The sequence below is a fragment of the Ovis aries genome, chromosome 25 (assembly GCF_016772045.2).
Source record: "Ovis aries strain OAR_USU_Benz2616 breed Rambouillet chromosome 25, ARS-UI_Ramb_v3.0, whole genome shotgun sequence".
In the NCBI taxonomy this organism is placed as follows: Eukaryota; Metazoa; Chordata; class Mammalia; order Artiodactyla; family Bovidae; genus Ovis; species Ovis aries.
This window is the reverse complement of record NC_056078.1, coordinates 4,593,680-4,613,831: the sequence shown is the minus strand read 5'-3', so window position 1 is coordinate 4,613,831 and position 20,152 is coordinate 4,593,680. Positions and strand designations below refer to the sequence as shown.

The following is a 20,152-nucleotide window of genomic DNA, read 5'->3' as shown; positions in this document are numbered from 1 at the left end:
CAGAAAAGTCTCTATTCCCCCGAATTCGAACATGACTTTGATTTCCCTTTCAGTTGTCACATTTGTAGGGGCAAGTAGGGGGGGATGTTTTGTATCTGTTGGAAAAAAGAAAAGATAAAAAATACTGATAACCAGTTCCATAACACGTGTGAAGACTGCCATGTCTTTGAAGAGACAAAGCAATCACATTTTGAGAATGCAAATCAATGGCCTGCTCAGGGCCATTTATAGTAGCTGGGGATTTGCTTATTCTTTGACATGAAAAAAGTGAAAGTTGCTCAGTCATGTCCAACTCCTTGGGACCCCATGGACTACACAGTCCATGGGATTCTTCAGTCCAGAATACTGGAGTGGGTAGCCTTTCCCTTCTCCAGGGGATCTTTGAACTCAGGTCTCCCACATTGCAGGCAGACTCTCTACCAGCTGAGCCACAAGGGAAGCCCAAGAACACTGGAGTGGGTAGGCTATCCCTTCTCCAGCAGATCTTCCTGTCCCAGGATCGAACCAGGATCTGCTGCATTGCAGGTGGATTCTTTATCAACTGAGCCATCAGGGAAGCTCACATTTTTTAAGGACAGCCTTAAAAATCACCCTTCACAGGCGCTAAGTGATGACATCAGTCTTTTGCTGTGTCTGCTTATGTCATCAGTGTGAACGGTGCATGAGCGCTGCAGCTGTCCTCAGAGAGCTCTTCTAGACCTTAAGGTTAGTCCCTGAGCTAGGATCGCTTTTTCCCTTAAGAAATGACCCCACTTCTTAAACATGTCTAGCATGGCATTGCCTTCTGAATTAAACTTACTTTCAATGCTAAACTTGAACATAGAGCACTTCTCTGGTGGTCCAGAAGTTAAGATTCCATGCTGCCAATGCAAGAGGCGCAGGTTTGATCCCTGGTTGGAGAATCCCACATGCCATGCAGCAAAACATAGATAAATAAATAAAAGATCATCATAGATCACTCATTTTTTTTAAAAAAATAACAACTTAAATAAAATGAAAATTGGACATGCAGTCTTATCTTTTTTTTTTCCCCAGGAAAAAAACCGTCATGCCAGTGATTGCAAAGGAGTTGTTTAGAAAGAAATTTTTAAGAATAACCGCATTTTATGAACACGTGTTCCTGGGGTCACACTGGTGCTTCTGTCTGATAGTCTTCCGGTGCTCCACAGGAGTCCGTTCTGAGGCTCCTATGTTCCACCAGTTATTTGTAGAAGTGCTTTGCACATCATTGAGAGGCTGTATCTTCCCTAAGGGTCTCCTTGAAGAGCCAGGAAAGGGTGAAGGAACCCACTTGGACTTTTCTCCCTAGAGAGCCTCACCATTGGTGCATTGTAACGCTTGTTTAGCAGCACTGACTTCATAAAAGAGAGCCAGCATGGGGAGTATTGTGAGTAAGGGGTTCGTGTCTCTGGAGGGCAGAGGGGTTATTGCCCCTCATCACACCAGCTGGGTGCTGGAACTCGAACCCAGGCCTCCCCCAGGCTCTTCTCATGGGCCCTGCTCATCCTGTCAGATGTATCGTCCATCTAACGCAGACATGGTAATGTATCGTGACTGTGGTCCTCCAGGACTTGCCAACTATATTGAGATTTGTCAAAATAATGTGTTACCAAATCACTGAAGGATATACTTTAAAAAAGATCAGCCAAGCATCATGTGTATCCCACTGAGAACTAACAAATATTTGTTTCTCAGTGTACACAAAATATAAACCAGTTGTGCCCCCCTGAAGTTCCTCATGATGCAGAAATTGCCCGTAAAGTTATATTCTGGGGCTTCCCTGGTGGCTCAGTGGTAAAGAACACACCTGCCATTGCAGGAGACACAGGAAACTCAGGTTCGATTCCTGGGTTGGCAAGATCTCCTAGAGAAGGAAATAGCAGCCCACTCCAGTATTCTTGCCTGGAGAATCCCACAGACAGAGGAGCCTGGCGGGCTACAGTCCATAGGGTCACAAAAGAGTTGGACGTGACTTAGCGGCTAAATAACAAAGTCATATTATAGGTAGGCCCTTGCTGATTATTTTTGTTAATAATATAATCTTATGTTTTAAAGTGCAGCAAACGAGCTGCTTACTGGCTCATTGTTGAGCAGCCGTGAATGTGCGCCTCGAGCACAGTGCAGCTCATACCATCTGCAGACCCTCAGGGCCCCGAGAATTCTCTAGATGCATGGTGGTGGTCACCACCATGCTGGGTTTACCCACGTGGAGAATTACAGTAGGCATCAGAGATCCAAAGCTAATTACATCTGACGTCCCGTTTTCAAGACTACCCCATCTCAGGGAGGAGAGAAAGGGTAGCAGTTACTAACCGCAGCATTTTATAGGCAGTTCACAGATGTATTATTTCACTGCACCACCTGGGAAGCCCACTTACTGATATATCGTTTGGTAATTTTAATAAAGTCACTTAAGTTAGCAGAAAACGCTAGCGATTTTATTCAAAAACATAGGGAAACTGGGATAGTACATTTAGCAGCAACTCTAGGTATTACGTTTTCATTTAGCAGTTATTGGTAAGACCCGGGTTTGGGTTTTTCTCCCCTATGTCTTTCCCAGAGTAAATAGGACCTGGAGCTCTTGCATGCCTCCACCCCAAATCTCAGGGCCCACAGCTGCGCACATCTGAAGCCCTCTTCACAAAAACTGCAGGGTCAGTTTTCCCACACGGCTTTTGTGCAGAACCCCTATCCCCCCAGGTCTTGGGTTCTTTTTTAGCTCCGTCTGCATGCCCTACCATCCTGCAAGCCGACCAGATCTTCAGTCACATTTAGAGATTATAAAAATCTCTGCCCCAGTCGCTATTGCTGGTGCTTCCAGCGCCAAAAAGTTTGGGACCCCGCACCCAACTCGAGAACAAAGCAAGAGCTGTGGCAACTTCAGATAAATGGTTCCTAATATCGAGCATGTCTGTGTGTTTCACATCCTGATAACTTCTCAGCAAGCCGTTCCCCTGTGACGCAACAGCCTTGCTTTAGAAATGGGGTCACCTCTGTGGCACAGGACGGTGACACAGGTCACCCTCTGTGGCCTGCCTCCCGGACCAGCATCGCATTTCTGGGTCACGTGGACTGTCCATCTCTGCTGACAGCCCAGCCCCCGGTTCTATACTCACCACGTCTTCAGAAATGTTCCAGACCAAACCTTTCAAAAAATAACTCCCCAGTTTTCTCCCTGGAAGAGGAGCGAAAACAGTAACTCAGCTAGATAGTCTTGTTGTCCATAAATACATTTCTGTATACTGATAAGGGAGGCAGCTTCTTTACTTATTCAAGCGGCTCTGTGAAATTGCTGATAATAAAAATGCTTGGCATGTGCCCAGATCGATTACTCTTCAGTGTCAAGTTCCCCAGGGTCCTGCGCACTGTGTTGCTGGGTGGACGGTGGGGTGTGGTTGTCCAGCCACAAGAGAAAGGCTCTCTGAATTTCCTGAGAAGCACCAGGCTTTCTTCAAAGAACGCAGGATAATCTCTGATGAATTATTGAAACTGTGTTTTCTGATACCGATTAGGAAAGGGAACACACAGCCTTGTTTGAAAAGTTGACTCTGTGTTTTCTCATTCAGGGCTTTGGGGATCTGATTTGTCTCTGAATTATTCAGGACCCTAACTCTGCTGTTGAGCTCATTTCACACATGTGAGATGGCATGGGGATCCGGAGGAGATGTGGCTAAAAGGAACCCGCTCAATAATTAAGAGTTGGGTGTGTGTGTGTATGAATGTGGTGGTCAAAGGTAGAGACTGGATTTTAGTTCATAAGGGTACAGGCGCTTTACATATGCTGATGACCCGCCTCAATTTCCTCCCAGGCTATACAGTGAGATGGACCTGCTGTCCTCGGCAGCTCAGCAGCAAGCAGTTGTGGGAGATACTGTCTCAGAAACTCAGCACGTGCTCTCGAAAGAAGACTTTCTGAAATTGATGCTTCCCGACAGCCCCTCGGTGGAGGAGGGGAGGAGGAAGGTCAGTGACTTTTGTGTAGCTTTGAAGTTACCAGAAACACTAAGGAAACGCCTGAAGAGACACCAGGACTCCCAGGGCCGTTTTCACACTGATATTCCACCAGGAAGCAGATTAAGGCTGAGAGAGGTCAGGAAGGGAGACTTCTGGATGGATAGAGGGAGCTACAAGCAGGCAGGCCTGGCCTCACCTCTTAGCTGCAAGGACAGTCGGCCATGTGGCGTGTTTTTTTCATTTTTGTTTTTCCTTTTCACCATGTGATTTTCTTCGTTGGCTCTGTGATTTGCTTTTTTACCTTTTAGCCATGTGATTTTGTACATGTGACTTAACTTCTTAGCTGAGTGTCGTCCTCTGCAAAAAGAAGGCAATGATAAGTGTACTGCAGAATTTGCAGGCTTATAGCAGACATAAGAACCAGCCTCGCACGGGACCCATCCGTGACGGGTAGTCAGAAACAGGAGCTGTTGAAACTCACACCACCTGACCTTTTTGCTCCAGAACTGTACCACGGGTAGGTTCTCTAAGCCATCCTGCTGTGTTGTCATCCTGTCCCACAAATGGGCAGGAGTTAGGTACTCTGCTGCCTGTTGCTACCATCAGAGTACTTACTCTCCTTATTCGCTTTAGCGTTATTATTAATTGTTACAGTCTCTCAAGCCAGTTTGTTAATGTGTAGAAAGTATGAAAAGAACTCACAGGTAATCTAGCCCAGTCTCCTCTTCTGGCAAGTAACTGAGGCCCCGAATGGTGACATGTGACGTGCCCATAAGTATTTGGTGGCAGTCAGCAATGGAGTGCAGCCTTCTCCCTGCTAATTCAGCACTCTCTTGTCCAAATGAAAAGAAAAAAGTCAGGCATTGCCGTCTTGACTGTGATCAGGATAAACAGCAAGTCTTTGTGCTCCCCTATCTTCCCTATAATAAAACAATGCTGCAATTAACCTAATTGTGTTCTGAGAGTAACAGTCTAATGAGATGCTACCTCAAAGCTGCTTTAATCTAATGGGTCTGTAATCAAGTTCTGAAGAGCCTGCTGGTCGTGTGTGAAGAGGGAATCCCAGCAGAATTCAACAGAATGAGTCTTTTTTTTCTTTTTTTTTTAACTTGTATCCAGTCATGTATATGGTTCTGTATGAGCTTGGGTGCAGGCTGTTGTACCAAAAATGCAAACGCCTTTTCTTTTAATAGGAACGAACTTCTCCTTGACATTTTTTTTTTCTTCTAAGACAAACTGCCTTCTTTTCATGGTGTAAACTTTGTAGTTCGTACACACTCTGGTTCCCATTCATCAGTTGGACAGCGTCGACAGAATGGAAGGAACACATACAATGGAAATATTTTTAGCCTTGTGGCTGCATTGGCAAATGTAAATAGCTGTTTCTATATTTGCTTGATGCAAACTTTCTGGCTCTTACTATTATTGATGCAAAAGGAATAAGGAATGTGGTTTAGGATATAGGAGTCAGACACTCAGATTTATTAAATTTGTCTTGAGTTTTTGACTGCTTGCTTCGCTAGTATGAATTTTCCTTACTCCGTCTATGATTTAACAATACTTTTAATGGTTTCTTTAAATCTGATTATGATTGATTCCTATAACTCAATTTTCAATAACCGTAATAAACTTTTATGAGTGTTACTTTAAGGTGCATAGACAATAAGATTTTCCTGGACTGATACTGTCTTTCTTGAACCTGTTTGTTCTACTTAGAAAACTGCTCTGCTCAAAAAATTGATATTATTATCTAGATTAGATTGAACCTCACATGTAGGTGATTGGTACAGAAATCACCTAATGTTAAAATGCAGTCATTTCTAATTAAAATCAAGCCAGCAGTCAGTGTGGTTTCAAATAACTATTACCTGGAATGGCGACCTTCTGTATTTCCAGAAGCTGCTGTGGCTCTGTGGTTCTGGAGCTGCCATTTAACATTTCAGAATTAATAAAGCTGTGCATGTCTCTAATTCCTGGTAATATCTCACAGAACGTCAGAGGAGGAAAACACCGAACTCCAGTAACTGCAGGAAGCCTTTGTGCGTTTGCCTCTGTGACCTGAGTGCCTGGTGTAACATCGTGAGCCACAGCCCTGTGCCTTCCTGGGCACAGCTCAGAGATGCCCACAGGGCAGGTTCAGGACCCACCCGAGTTAGATGAGCTCCACGCTTCCAGCTTTCTGACATCTGTTCTCCTCTCTCCCCCGTGTGAACCCCTAGTTCTCGTTCTATGGGAACCTGTCTCCACGGCGCTCGCTGTACCGCACCCTCTCGGACGAAAGCATCTGCAGCCATCGCAGGGGCTCTTCCTTCGGCAGCTCCCGCAGTTCCATCCTTGACCAGGCACTGCCCAACGATATCCTGTTCAGCACCACCCCGCCCTACCACAGCACCCTGCCACCCCGGACCCAGCCTGTGCCCAGTGTGGGGAGCCTACGCAGTGAGTGCCCGGGGCGGACTGCGCCGGCCTCGCGGGCTCTCTGGGGTGGGTCTCTTACAGAAGCTGGGGACTTGCTTATTCTTTAATCTATATATATATCATTTGGTTGGGTGTTTGGGGTTTTTTTTAGTAATTTTTAAAGGTGAAAAGACCCTGATGCTGGGAAATTGAGGACAGGAGGAGAAGGGGACAACAGAGGATGAGATGGTTGGATGGTATCACCGACTCCATGGACATGGTTTGGGTGGACTCCGGGAGTTGGTGATGGACAGGGAGGCCTGGCATGCTGCAGTCCCTGGGGTTGCAAAGAGTCGGGAACGACTGAGCGACTGAACTGAACTGAACTGAAAGGTGATAAAGCCCCAAAGTGGACATTTTTCAAAAGTTAAGCACTACTGCCAATTTTGCAGAAAATTGAAAATCCCACATTAAACATTTTTATTGAGGAAAAAAACTAACCTCTCTACTATAACTGGGCTATTATATCTATAAAGAAAAAATGTCTAAAATTTGATTTTATAAAGAGAAAATGGTGGCACGGGGCATATTTCCTGGTGGTCAGCATGCAGGGACAAAGGTTGATTTCCTCACCTTCTGTGTCTGCTGCTTCCTAATCTTTGAGACCCGCTGATGGTGATGGTGAGGGTGGCAGCTGGGCAGCAGGATATGTGGGCCCAAGCCCCATCACTTAGATCCTCTGTGTCCAGTTCATTCTTAATATACTGTTAGCCACAGGTTGACTAGATACTTCCTAAATGATTTTCCTTCAGATCCTAAAATCTTTCCTTTTTATGTAGTGTAATGGCACCCCACCTGGAAAATCCCATGGACAGAGAAGCCTGGTAGGCTGCAGTCCATGGGGTCGCGAAGAGTCAGACACGACTGAGCGACTTCACTTTCACTTTTCACTCTCATGCATTGGAGAAGGAAATGGCAGCCCACTCCAGTGTTCTTGCCTGGAGAATCCCAGGGACCGGGGAACCTGGTGGGCTGCCGTCTATGGGGTCGCACAGAGTCGGACACGACTGAAGCGACTTAGCAGCAGCAGCAGCAACAGTTCTTTATTAACATGTCAGTGTTGAAGGGTGGTTTTTTTTTTTAACATTAGCTTCATTTTCTTTGTTCATAGTTAATTTCTATTGTATAGAAAGAATGAGGATCTAATCAAATATATCTGTCATCAGGGTTTTTTTTTTGTTTTGTTTTTTGAATTTCATCGTAGAAAGCATTATCTTTAGAATCCTTTAGAACCAATTTGAACCTCATAATACACATGTAAATCCCAGGCTAAATGACATAAAAGCTCTAATAATCTTTCTAATGTTTAACATAATTAGGAACGAACCTGGTCTCATAAAATTCTTAATCTATTTCTTTAAGTAACATAATATCCTGCTTGTTATGAAAAGTCCTTTTGCCCAAACTGGAGAAACCTTTATACTCCTTCTTGATAAAGATATGAAGGTCAGACAGACATATTCTAATACCCTAATATTTCTGCAAATATGTGTCCTTTTTTGTAAATAGATGACTTAAATGGCCTCTTAAAAGCTTTCCTGAAACCAGTAAAACTATTTTCTTGCACATGTTATCTATTTCACTTGAAATGCTTGAGGTGCGATGGTAAAATCTACAGGATAAATGTTAATATAGTTCTCACATTCTTACATTCGTTTGCTTCCTCGTGGAGAAAGCACAATTGGTCCTTAAACATCGCAGATTTGAACTGCAGGAGTCCGCTTACACACAGATTTTTTCCAGTGTGAATATCACAGTCGTGTATGCTCCATGGTTGGTTGAATCAGGGGATGTGGCACCTCGGGTATAGGGGCCAACTATACAGCTACACACAGATTTTCTATTGCATGGGGAGTCCACACACCTAACCACCACATTGCTCAAGGGTCAGCAGCATATCCTCTTTCTTGTTGACCGTTTTTTCTTAATAAGCATTACTTACTTAGAGCCATCTTAGTGTCACAGCAAAAGTGAGCAGAAGGCACATAGATTCCCACGTACACAGCCCCTATCCGCCACAGGCACAGTCTCCCCATCAACACCGCTCATCATGGGGTGCGTTACAGGACATCGACGCACCTTCATTACCCAAAGCGCGTAGCTTTCGTTAGGGTTCACTCCCGTCATTCATCCTGTGAGTCTGAACAAACGCATGACGACACATATCTACCATTGTAGTATTATACAGGGTGTTTTCACCTCCCTAAAACTCCTTTGTGCTCGGCCTGTTCACCCCTGTCTCCTGACTCCTGGTAATCACTGGTCATTTTACGTCTCCATAGTTGTATTCTTTCCAGATTGTCTTATGGTTGAGATCGTGCAGGAGATAGCCTTCCCAGATTGGTTTCTTTAGTATCTCACTTAGTAAAATGCATCCAATGTTCCTCCCTGGCTTTCCACGGCCTGATAGCTCACTTCCTTTTAGTGCTGACTACTGTTCTGTTATCTAGATATGCCAATTTATTTCTCCACTTAGCTACTAAAGAACTGTATTCTTTTTTTACTGTGTTCAAAGGCACAGTTGAAAACAGGCAGGAGAGACTGTTCGCTATCCAAGGTTAAAGCTGCCTGGCTTGAATTCATTGCCTACTCCTCTAGGAAAAGCAGTGAGAACGGCCCTTGCTGTTTGCTCTTCTCAAGTGAGATCTTCCCTGGCCATCTTGTTGCTATTGTTTTAGTCTCTAAGTGGAGTTCAACTCTTTGTGACCCCATGGACGAAAGCCCGCCAGGCTCCTCTGTCCATGGGATCTCCCAGGCAAGAATGCTGGAGTGGGTAGCCATTTCCTTCTCCAGGGGATCGTCCAGACCCAGAGATCTAACCCGTCTCTCCTGCCTTGGCAGGCAGCTTCTTTACCATTGAACCATCAGGGCATGTGATTCCTCCAATTTCTAAACTTAACAACCTACTCAGAAAAAAATTCCGTCAGTTTGATGGGTAGAATGACAAAATGTCAATAAGGCAGCTGGGAGTAATTTGAATTAGTATGTCTTCTCCCCAAAACCTGTGATTCTCTCCTCCCTTCCCACCAAGAGATTCAGCTCTAAGGACCTGGTCGTCTTTGGGAAGATGCTCACCCCTGGGAGCCCTGACTCCCACTGGTTACCGCAGTGTGGGATGACCTGTGTGGTTATCTCTGTTGTGTCTACTCAAGGCAGATATCCATCATCCTTTGCCTTCTGTGACTTCTAATCACTCAGCTGAGCCCCAGTAAGCAGATCTCTCTCTGAGAGTAGTTCCAACAGGCTGACCCTGGAACACAGTAGAGAGTGGACACATGAAATCTTGTGCCCAGCAGACATCTTGAGCGAGAAATGAGGACTACTTGGGGTTGCCTAGGAGTTTCTGTTAGTTTCAGAGACAGCTTCACGTCTTGGATCGGAAGTTAGGTTAGTGCTGCCAGGGCAGGTAGCACCAGATATTTAAATAGCAACAGTGGTGGAGCTAGAGTATGCAGAAGGCACGTGTGTTCTCCTGAAGTCTCACCATCATTACTCCTGCAAGCATCTCACCTTCTGCTCATTAGAGACTTGTTTGGATCTGGTTCCTAATTTGGACCAAGGACAGTGTGAGGAAAGGTTGGCAAACCTATCTTTTCACAGTGAATCTCGTGAGACCTCATTGCTGCCCCTTTTCTCCATGTAATTACCAGTCACAAGCTTCTCCTTCTGATAGCTTTAGGTTCTCCATGTCTCAAAATTGGGCCTGTCTCAGAATCTTTCTTCTCCTGAGACCAGGATCTTAATCCAGCCTTGGGAGACAGATGACACTTAATAGGCACATTCTAGGTGCGATTCATGTCACAATTCATATATATTTCCTAGATGGGGGAGGACCCTGAATGTGCTGTATCGTTCTGTCTTCAACTTGGAGCTACAAAAAAATGACTTGCTCGAACAATTGAAAAAACTCTGAGATGTTTCTGCATTACATTTAGGGCCTTTGTTTCCATCACTGGTTTCAGAATAAAATTCCTTTAGTGGGCCAGGTAGAAAAAAAAAAAAAGCGGGAAATTTTGACACACAGTTCACCGGTCCCAAAGCCAGAGATACCAAAAGGTGTTCATAGGATCTTTCTCCTCCCAGACCACGTGGTTACCTGGCTTCACTCAGTGCAGTCCCGAGCATTGGCAGGTCTAGAGCATGTTTAAAGAGAACTCATGATTTTTTATGGAATATATAAAACCCTCCAGGGAATGGTAGAACTCTTCTTAGGTAGGTAGACAAATAAGAATTCTTAAATTTTGGAAAATAAAGAGAGTATTAGGTTCTGTGTGTTCCCACATCCTATAGTTGTGACACCTAAGCCCCTCACAAAGGATGATCCGTGAAGTTTAAAAGGCATGAGGAAGATTTAATAGAAGTAAAAGAAATCAGTAATTTCCTTTTAATTTAGTAGCCACTTAAGATGCCGTAGACCCCAGCAGGAGACTCAATGTGTGTGGCTCTCGCTCGCCCCACAGACAGTGTCCACAGACATTAGAGGCAGGGTGTTCTCTGACTCCATGTGGCATTTCTTTCTCTATTTCAAATGTTCTCTGTCTCCCCTGTAATGAAGAGCCCTCGGTTTCTGGAGAGTAATTGTGAAACCACAGCTATTTGACCACCAGGAAATGCTGTCAGGAGGGCTCTTCAGCATTTATAACAGCAGCAGTAAAGTCAGATTTAATAGATGGTCCCCGAGATTTCAGGGTCGGGATAAAAAACAGGAAGCCACACAATCAATGTCCAGGCGAAGAGCGGAGGCCCAGGCAGCGCTGCCTGCACTTCAGCCATCTTTTGGAAATCATGACTCCCTTCCTGGGTCAGCCAGGAGAGCAGCAGGGACTCCAGAGTAGCGCTGGCTTGAGAGCACTGGCCCAGAAGTAGCAGGCTTTGGCACCTAAGTCACGCCTTGTCCTCCCCATCTGGAAAGCCCAGGGAACAAGCTGGTGACACCTGCTGTGGTTGCACCAAGCACAGGGGCTAGCTCCTGCATGTACTTCCCCAGGCTGCAGAGCAGCAGCTGCAGGACTCATCTGCTCCTTGATGGCTCCTCAAGGGCGGAACCCACATCTTGCGGGATATTCCGTCCCTGGCTGCTGGGGATATGGTACCTGCCGGGACCTGGAATACAGCGGGTGCAGAGTAGGCGTCCCCAGGGTGAACCTAATGTCAGTTACAAATATTATAAAGAACTTTTGGGGGTTTGAAGCCTTACCCAGTTATATGATTTTCTAAGCATTAGAAAAAATTAGGTATTTTAAAAAATTGTTTTATATTTATTTTTATTTATTTTTTACAGTAGGTTCTTGTTGATTATTTAAAATAATTGGTGCTTTTCAGGCTTCCCTCGTGGCTCAGTGGTAAAGAATCCACCTGCCAATGCAGAGGACAGAGAGATGTGGGTTCGATCTCTGGGTAAGAAGACCCCTGGAGGAGGGGCATAGCAACCCACTCCAGTATTCTTGCCTGGAGAAGCCCATAGACCAAGGAGCCTGGCAGGCTATAGTCCGTAGGATCACAAAGAGTTGGACGTTACTGAAGCAACTTAGCATGCACACACCCCTTCTTTCCTGGTTCTCCATCAGAGTTGGAGGAGGTTCAAAGGATGTCCTGGCTTTGCCTGTGGCTGTGACGAGCCCTGCTGTGGGATTGCGGGGCCCACTCACCCACACCTCACTCACTCTGGGCAGAAGCTTCTGACCACAAGCTTCAGATTTGTGCCGCACAAAATCAGAGCCAGGTCTCCTTTGTCGGTTACCCCACTGGGCTTTTGGGAAAGATGCTCTTTGAGCCCACAGAGCGATAGGGACAGGACGCAGGTACGATGGACTCTAGCGCAGCACTGCTCTCTCCCTGCGTTTGCCCCTTTTCCTGTCTCTGCTGTTTTTTCCTTTCTGCCTGGCTCCTGTTAGAACAGCAGTCCCCAGCCTTTTTGGCACCAGGGACTGGTTTCATGGAAGACAACTTTTCCACGGACCAGCGGCAGGGGGTCTGGGTGGATGGTTTCAGGATGATTCAAGCACGTTACATTTACTGTGCACTGTAATTCTATTATTGTCACATCAGCTCCACCTCAGGTCACCAGGCGTTCCATCCTGAAGGTCGGGGACCCCTGGGTTAGAGCCGGTCGGCATCGTCTGGTGGCCCCGGGGAGAAAGCACACAGCACGCAGAGTGTGCGTTGGGTCTGATTTTGGGCTCCAAGATGCTGAAAGCTCGGGCGAAGGACTGTTTCTTCACAAAGGCAAAGAAAATCCTCATGTTGACATTTCTTAGCAAAACGTGACCGAGAGAGTACACTTTCTGTAGAAGTGTCCATTCGCCTGAACAGTTTCTCATCCTCTGATGTTTTCGTCTCCAGTGAGGGAAGGAGAGGCAGGGGGCGAGGGGGTGCCTCATGCACGCTGGGTTCCAGCCCGCCCTAGGGCACCCTTCCCAGAGCTGCCACATGCATATAAACATATATATACACACACACACACACACACACACACACACACACACACACACATATATCCCTGACAGACTCACTGCAGGGAAATCAGTGGCAAGAGTAATTGCCACCAAGTCAAATAATTTTTTCACGCTTGGTGCAGAAAACCTACTTCAGCTGCTGTCTCTGAGATAAAGGAAGTGATTGGCAAATGACTGAAGGTCCCCAGGCTTCCTGATCTTTCTCCCTGGGGGGTTGAACCTTAAACTCTGGGTAAAGATGGGACCTGGGTGGAGTCAGTCCAGCCTCTGCCCTGTGGTGCCTCCCTGGGTTCAGAGGGCCCATCGGGAGAGGAACAGACAACGACAGAGCACCTCATGCGTAGAACATGCTGAAAGGGCTGTTAGGCTAAAGCGCGAGCAAGTGGAGAGGGAGGGTGGCAGGAGCGACCTTGGTAGAGTACCTGTCACTGGGTTCCCTGAAAAATGGACGGGGCAGGACTTCCCTAGCAGTCCAGTGGTTAAGCCTTCACCTTTCAATCCAGAGGGCGTGGGTTCCATCCCTGGTTGGGGAGCGAAGATCCCACATGCCTCACAGCCAAAAAACCAAAACACGCAACGGAAGCAATATTGTGTCAAACTCAATAAAGCCTTTTAAAAAGGGCCCACATCAAAAAAGTCTTTAAAAGTAATAAGTGGAGGGGGTGATGGCTTCACATCTGAGTGGGGTGGTATTAAGAGCAGAGTGGCTCCGTTGTTAACTGCAGCTGCTGGAGTGGGCTAAGAGCTCACGTGGAAGGTGCCGGAGAGGGAGGGTTAGTGTCTTTCAAGGGCAAATCCCAGGCTCCCTCCATCCTGGTCCAGATGCCAGCACTTCACAGCCACCCCATAGGACGTGAGAGCTGAAATTACAGGTGCACTTGGTTAATTACGGCCCCTCCATAACTTAATTGCAGGCTCAGACAGCCAGGTGGTCATTATTTTGATTGGTCTAATTAGTCAGATGTGTCCGTGAGCAGCTGTGGGCCATGGTTCTGGGCAGGTCCAGAAGAGGCGTGTTAGGGGAGCTCTAGCCTTCGGGAAGTGTGTCTGCAGATGCATAATGACTTCTTAACAGCCAGTATTACTAGTGACGTAAGCGCTTCACGTCCTGTGATGAGAGTTTAGGAGAAGAAGTGTACAAGGTGTCTTTGTACAGAAGACTAGCAAATACTCAGTGCAGGATGGGGAGCGGGTTCTGGTTTAGCCACTGATCAGACCATCTCATTAAGTTAGAAGTGAAATTCAATCACCAGTTTCATACATAGCAAAATGTAGAAGAGAGATTGTACCAAACCATTTTTACGGTAGAGGCTTGCAACACTCTTCCCATGGGGAAGTCATCCCGAGGAAAACAGGACGTGATCCTCAGGGCAGTCAGACCCAGGTAGTGTCCTCCAGAGGAGCCCGCCCAGGAGGAGCTCACCTCTGTGTTTCTGGTTCGTGGGAGCCTCAGCCCTGATCTTGCACCGGCCCCTGCCTATTGGCGACCCCTAAGTGAGCCTGGCACTTGTGGCTCTTTCACAAACAGCGGTGGGATGTCTGTTTCTTTCCTGGGACAAGAACCCCCCTGGGCCCTTCTGAAGGCCCAGCCAGTACCCACACTGCTATCTGACTGACGCTCTGGGTTTTTTCCTGTCTAGATGAGTTCTGGTTCTCCGATGGGTCCTTATCGGATAAATCCAAGTGCGCAGATCCTGGCCTGATGCCCCTCCCAGACACGGCCACAGGGTTAGATTGGACCCACCTCGTGGATGCTGCCCGGGCATTTGAAGGTAAAGACACTCGGCCACTGGGGCTAGGGATGGCAGGGCAGGGGTCGTCTGGGTCAGCCTTTGGAGGCTCTGCACATCTTCCCGGAGGGAACCGAGGGGGTAGCTTGGGCTGATACTCGGGGCATTTCCTTAGGGAGACCCAGGCGTGTGGTGAAGTGACCCCTAGGCAAAGGGACCCCCAGACCTGCTGCCAGGTCAGGTACCAGCTGTGGTCTGGCATCAGCCACTTTTCCTTTTCCACCTCTGTTTTCTTATGTGGAATGTCAAGGTGATGACCTGGGACACAGACTGTATGTTTCCACCCAGCTTGATGAGGTGAGACAGGCTGGGAAGGCCCTGCAGAGGTCCGGGCTGCCCAGTTTGGCAGGACAGGCGCAGGCCTGGGAGTCCAGTGGCTCAGAGTCCATGCAGACTCTGGTGGAGCCTCCTTGACCCAGCGAGTGTCTCCTTGTCTGGCGCTGGCTTCCCCCGTAACCCTGTGGCTGGGGACAGTGCTGAGCTGGCTGATCTCTGGGGCCCTCCGGCTGCCTCACTGCCTCCCACCGTCTCTGGTGAATATTTCAGTGAACTTCAGAGGGGAAGCTGCTCCATAGCAAACATGTTTTCTCCCACCTAAAGATAAAGGGGCCACAGACAGAGGGCATGCCTGTCTCTGTCTCCCAGGCATCCTCAGGACCTGCGTGTGGACCCAGGGGCCCCCAGTGACAGGGTTCCTGACGTTCTTCCATTTGCTGCCAAACTCTTTCCATGACTACCGCCTTGCTCCTGGGTAACAAGCAGGATCCGCAGAGGGCAGGCCATTCTGGGGCCCTGTCTGAGGATCTCCCGTGTGTCTGAGTTATCGCAACGGTGTTCACTGCCACCAGCCCCCACCCCCATAGAGGGGCAGCGCCACCTGATGGGCCCTTCTCACCCCCGACCCTGTCACTGCCTGCTCGAGTAGTCAGTCCTCATCACCTGTGATGTGCAGGCTTCAGGAAAGGAATCCACATCCTTTCCCAGGAGGGCAGGTACACTTTGCAGTCACACTGCTTCGGGTGGAGTCTGCCGCCCTGACTGCCTCTCTTCACAAGCTGCCCTGCTAGTCAGTTTCACTCATCAGCTGTGATCAGTGCCTCTGGTCCTAAGCACCTTTTAGGGTGGGGTCTAAGGAGGAAGTGAGTTAGTCTGGGCTCTGGGACATTTTGCTCTGATAGATGAGAGGGGGAAACTGTTAGAAAGAAATTCCTGCAAAACACATGGGCTGTTCCTGCTCCCTTGATGGAGAGAGGACAGCTGTTTTGGACCTGCCAAGTACTCGTGGGGTTTGCATTTGGATTCACAAAGTAGTTGTTCTGTGTGAAAACTTGAGAATGCTCCTGTCTGCTTGGTAACGCAGCCTTCATTTCTTCCAACCAGAAGTTGGTTAGAGTGGACTATAAAAGCTCCAGTGATTTCCCAGGCTCCCAAGACTAGCCTGGTGTGACAGAGCCCCAGAAGGCATGACAGGTCTCCCCTCTGTCCAGAGCAGCCTAGGCAGGAGGGAGCTGCCTTTTCTCTAGCCTGTCCTGTGCACACTCTTGTCTCACTGCCCAGTGAGAATCTAAGGACTTCCGTCTTCTCTGCTCCCCCCACCCACATAAATATTTGCACAGTACATCCCACTCCGTTCTGCAGTATTCACATCTCTGTCACTTCTTACTGAGCGATGAGTTTCTCAAGGGAAAACTGTTTCTTAAATTTATCCCATCTGTATTTATCAAGCGCGCAGCAAGGTAACCAGATGAAGAGAGCAAGCACAGAGGAGCCGGAGGTATAAGGTGCACAGGCTCCCTGCACCTTTGAGCTGCTGCAGCTCATGGTACAGATTTTAACCTCTGAGATCCTTTCACATCGTGTATTCATTATTCTGATTTACAGCAGTGTGTGTGTGGGAATAGAGGGGAATCCCTTGTGGCTCAGCGGTAAAGAATACACCTGTCAGTGCAGGAGAGGCAGATTCGATTTCTGAGTCAGGAAGATCCCCTGGAGAAGGGAATGGCAACCCTCCCCAGTGTTGTTGCCTGGAGAATCCCATGGACAGAGGAGCCTGGCGGGCTACAGTCCACAGGGTCGCAAGAGTCAGACACGTGGACACAACTTGGCGACTCAGCCACCGCCACCATGCATTCACACTCCATGTCTGGCTCCACCGTCACTGGGGTCTTTGCTTGGTTCCCTTCTGCCTCTGCAGAATAAAATCGCTGCTATGAAGTGGGACTTTGCAGGGAGCTGGGCTGTGGGTGGGAGGTCCAGATAGCACAGGGGCACAGACAGCAGTGGCTGGATTATCCATCTGTGGACTGTGATTGTAATTGCAGCCCTACTGTGGGCTGCGGGCCTTTGAGCAAGTCACTCAGCTACGTGCTTTATTGCAACGCTGAAGGTTGGTCACCATTCCTCTGAGGTACACACTTGTGCTGGGCTTCAGCCTGCTCATCTATGAAATGAAAACCTTTCCAGAGACCTGGCAAGCTCCTCTCAGCCCTACCCTCACATTCCTTTCATCAGGGTGTTTCTGAGCTGATGTTCGAGGCCAGCTGGGCATTGGCCCTGTCAGACAAGGGAGGAAAAAGCAGGGACATCCTGCTAGCCAGTGACTCAGGGCAGGGGTGCCTAAGTTGAACAGATAGAACGTGGGGTTCCGTTTGCTAGGGGAGCAGACTTTGGTTCCCTGCCCTTTCTGAACTTTCCAAACAACATTCTACAGAAAATATAGAGGGAGTTGAGGTCGTGTTTAAAAGTTCCACTCACTTTTTGGTGCCAAACCATAGGGTAGTATGCCATTTTGAGACAATAGTCAGTTCAGAAAGATTCAAAAATCTGCAACTCCAGACCTTTGGCTAATCAGATCCTTTTGTATCAGTGTCAGCTCCACTGTGATGGAAGTGGACACGGTGGTGACCATGTGATCCATCCCCTTGACCACTTTTTTTTTTATTATTAAATAGTTTTATTGAAGTCTAGTTGATTTAGAATGTTGTATTAATTTCTGCTGCATAGCAAAGTGATTCGGTTATATGCATATACATACACACATGCTTTCTCATATTCTTTTTGTCCGCTGTGGTTTATAGTTCTCTGCTCTATACAGCAGGACTTTGTGTTTTATCCATCCTATGTATAATATAGTTTGCATCTGCTAACCCCAACCTCCCAGTCCATCCCTCCCCTAACCTTCCCCCCACCTTGGCAATTCCTAGTCTGTTCTCTCTGTCTGTGAGTCTGTTTCTGTTTCGTAGATAAGTTCATTTTGTCATATTTTGGGTTCCACATATAAGTGATATCATATATCTGTCTTTCTCTTTCTGACTTAGTATGCTCATCTCTAGGTGCGTCTGCGCTTCTGCACGTGACATTACTTCACTCTCTCTCGTGGCTGAGTAGTATTCCATTGTATACATGTACCATATCTGCTTTATCCATTCATCTGTTGATGGATATTTAGGTTGTTTCCATCTCAGTTGTCATGAATAGTGCTGATGTGAGCATAGGCATCCCTCAGCACTTTAAAAAGAAAGGTCTTTACTGGATGACCAGTTGCCCTGCTTGTGACTTTATCTTTCTGCACCAATTCTCAAAGCTATTCCTGAGCTAGACTCAACTTCATGAAGAAAAGATAGTCCAGAAAGCCCCTGTGTGCCTATTTAATCATTACAAAGTAATCAAGGCATCTCAAGATGCCTTACTGAGCTCAGACCCCTCTGGAAAAAGTCTGGGCCCACACATGATTAGTCAGCACATTTGAAGACAGGATTTAAAAAATGGACTGTATCTGTTGGGTTGAGATACCATGAGCCTTGTATAATGCCATACTGTCATTTGTCCCTAGCAGGCATGACTCTCCCCTGCTGTCCTGCCTCATTTATGTCCCACGCCTTTATCTAAGAGCTAAAATTGACACTGGACACATGGGTTTAAGAATTTGGTTTTACTATCCTGTGCCAATTCCTATTTCCTCTGGTGTTTTGAGTGAGAACTAACGTTAAGTGAACATTATCTTCAGGTAGTGCAGACGTGGGCTTCCCTGGTAGCTCAGCTGGCAAAGAATCCACTCGCAATGCAGGAGACCCCAGTTCGATCCTGGGTTGGGAAGATCCTCTGGAGAAGGGATAGGCTGCCTACTCCAGTGTTCACGGGCTTTCCTGGTGGTTCAGATGGTAAAGAATCCGCCTGCAATGCGGGAAACCTGGGTTCAATCCCTGGGTTGGGAAGATCCCCTGGAAGAAGGCATGACAACCCACTCCAGTGTTCTTTCCTAGAGAATCCCCATGGACAGAGGAACCTGGTGAGCTCTAGTCCATGGGGTCACAAAGAGTCAGACACGACTGAGTGGCTCAGCACAGCACAGCGCAGTGCGAAAGAACCTCTGTGTTGGCCTGATCCAATCTGTTGTGACCTTATTGGTTGGAATTGGAATTGCACCATTTTGTGGGTAAAAGGAAACCAAGTATATTCCTGAACTTAGTTTTCAAAACAGTGTTGAAAATTTGTTTTGTTTTTTTTTTTTTAACTCAGTTAAAAGGAACTAAAACAGTCTTTCAAAAGAGGCATCCAAAAGTGTTCCTAATTTTGTATATGGGCTTGGGTTTTGTAACCAAGGAAGAAGCTCCTATCAAATATGAAAAAAAAAAGAATACAGCAGCAGTACCGAATTAATCAGCCCCAGTCTTGGTTGCTTAAACATGTTTGAACTCTCCCGGTACACAGTGTGCTCTCTGGGTACACGGAAGATAGCATTCACAGTGGTGTAGGAGTACAACATTCTCCAAGCATCCTGTGCATAGCATTCCCCAGGGGTCACTAAGAGAAGGCGCCTTTCCGCACACTTCCCTCCACAGGCAAGAAATGGGAATTAAATCAGAAAATAGGAGCAAAACATAAACGAAAATCTTTTAACAATTCAGACAGTTCTAAATATTTGTCTAGTGATGATTGTGCTTCCCAGGTGGCTTAGCAGGTAAATAATCTACCCGCCGTGCAGGAGATGCAGGAGACATGGGTTCAATCCCTGGGTTGGAAAGATGCCCTGGAGAAGGGAATGGCAACCCACTCCAGTATCCTTGCCTGGAGAACCCCATGGACAGAGGAGCCTGGGAGGCTACAGTTCATAGGGTTGCAGAGAGTTGGACACAACTGAAGCAAGGAAGAATTTAGGACTATGATAAGAGCGTCTTTTTCTTTTCTAGTAAGTGAAGGTGAAGAAGAGGTTACCTAGAAAAGTCTTTGGACTACAGCAGGGAGTAGGCCTTAAACAAAAAGACTGCTTCAGAAACTTATATTTAAATGGAAAAAAAAAGTGAAAATTAAGTAACTGTACTTCAAAAACATTCTACAGAGGTTGTGAAAGAAAACAAACAAAAGGGAAAGAAATCAAATGATTTTCTTAAAAAACTTTCAATTGAAATTTCTGTGCAATTTGTAAATTTAATTAATGATCATTTTTTTCTTTGAATATTGGTAAGCCAATATAAATTGGTTCAGAAAATGAACACA

The 20,152-nt window shown here is 46.9% G+C and overlaps 1 protein-coding gene across 23 annotated transcripts in view; it reads left to right on the top strand.

The window, feature by feature from the left end:
* Window positions 1-20,152, top strand: part of SIPA1L2 (signal induced proliferation associated 1 like 2) — a 247,224-nt gene that overhangs the window by 213,876 nt on the left and 13,196 nt on the right. For 20 of the 23 annotated variants that reach the window (XM_042241105.2, XM_042241109.2, XM_042241104.1 and 17 more), the window contains 3 exons: window positions 3,810-3,963; window positions 6,174-6,438; window positions 14,507-14,638. In XM_042241105.2, the coding sequence (XP_042097039.1) occupies window positions 3,810-3,963; window positions 6,174-6,438; window positions 14,507-14,638 (551 nt within the window). The remainder of the gene's footprint in view (window positions 1-3,809; window positions 3,964-6,173; window positions 6,439-14,506; window positions 14,639-20,152) is intronic. The other 3 variants (XM_027962259.2, XM_060406575.1, XM_060406576.1) reach the window with 2 other exon arrangements.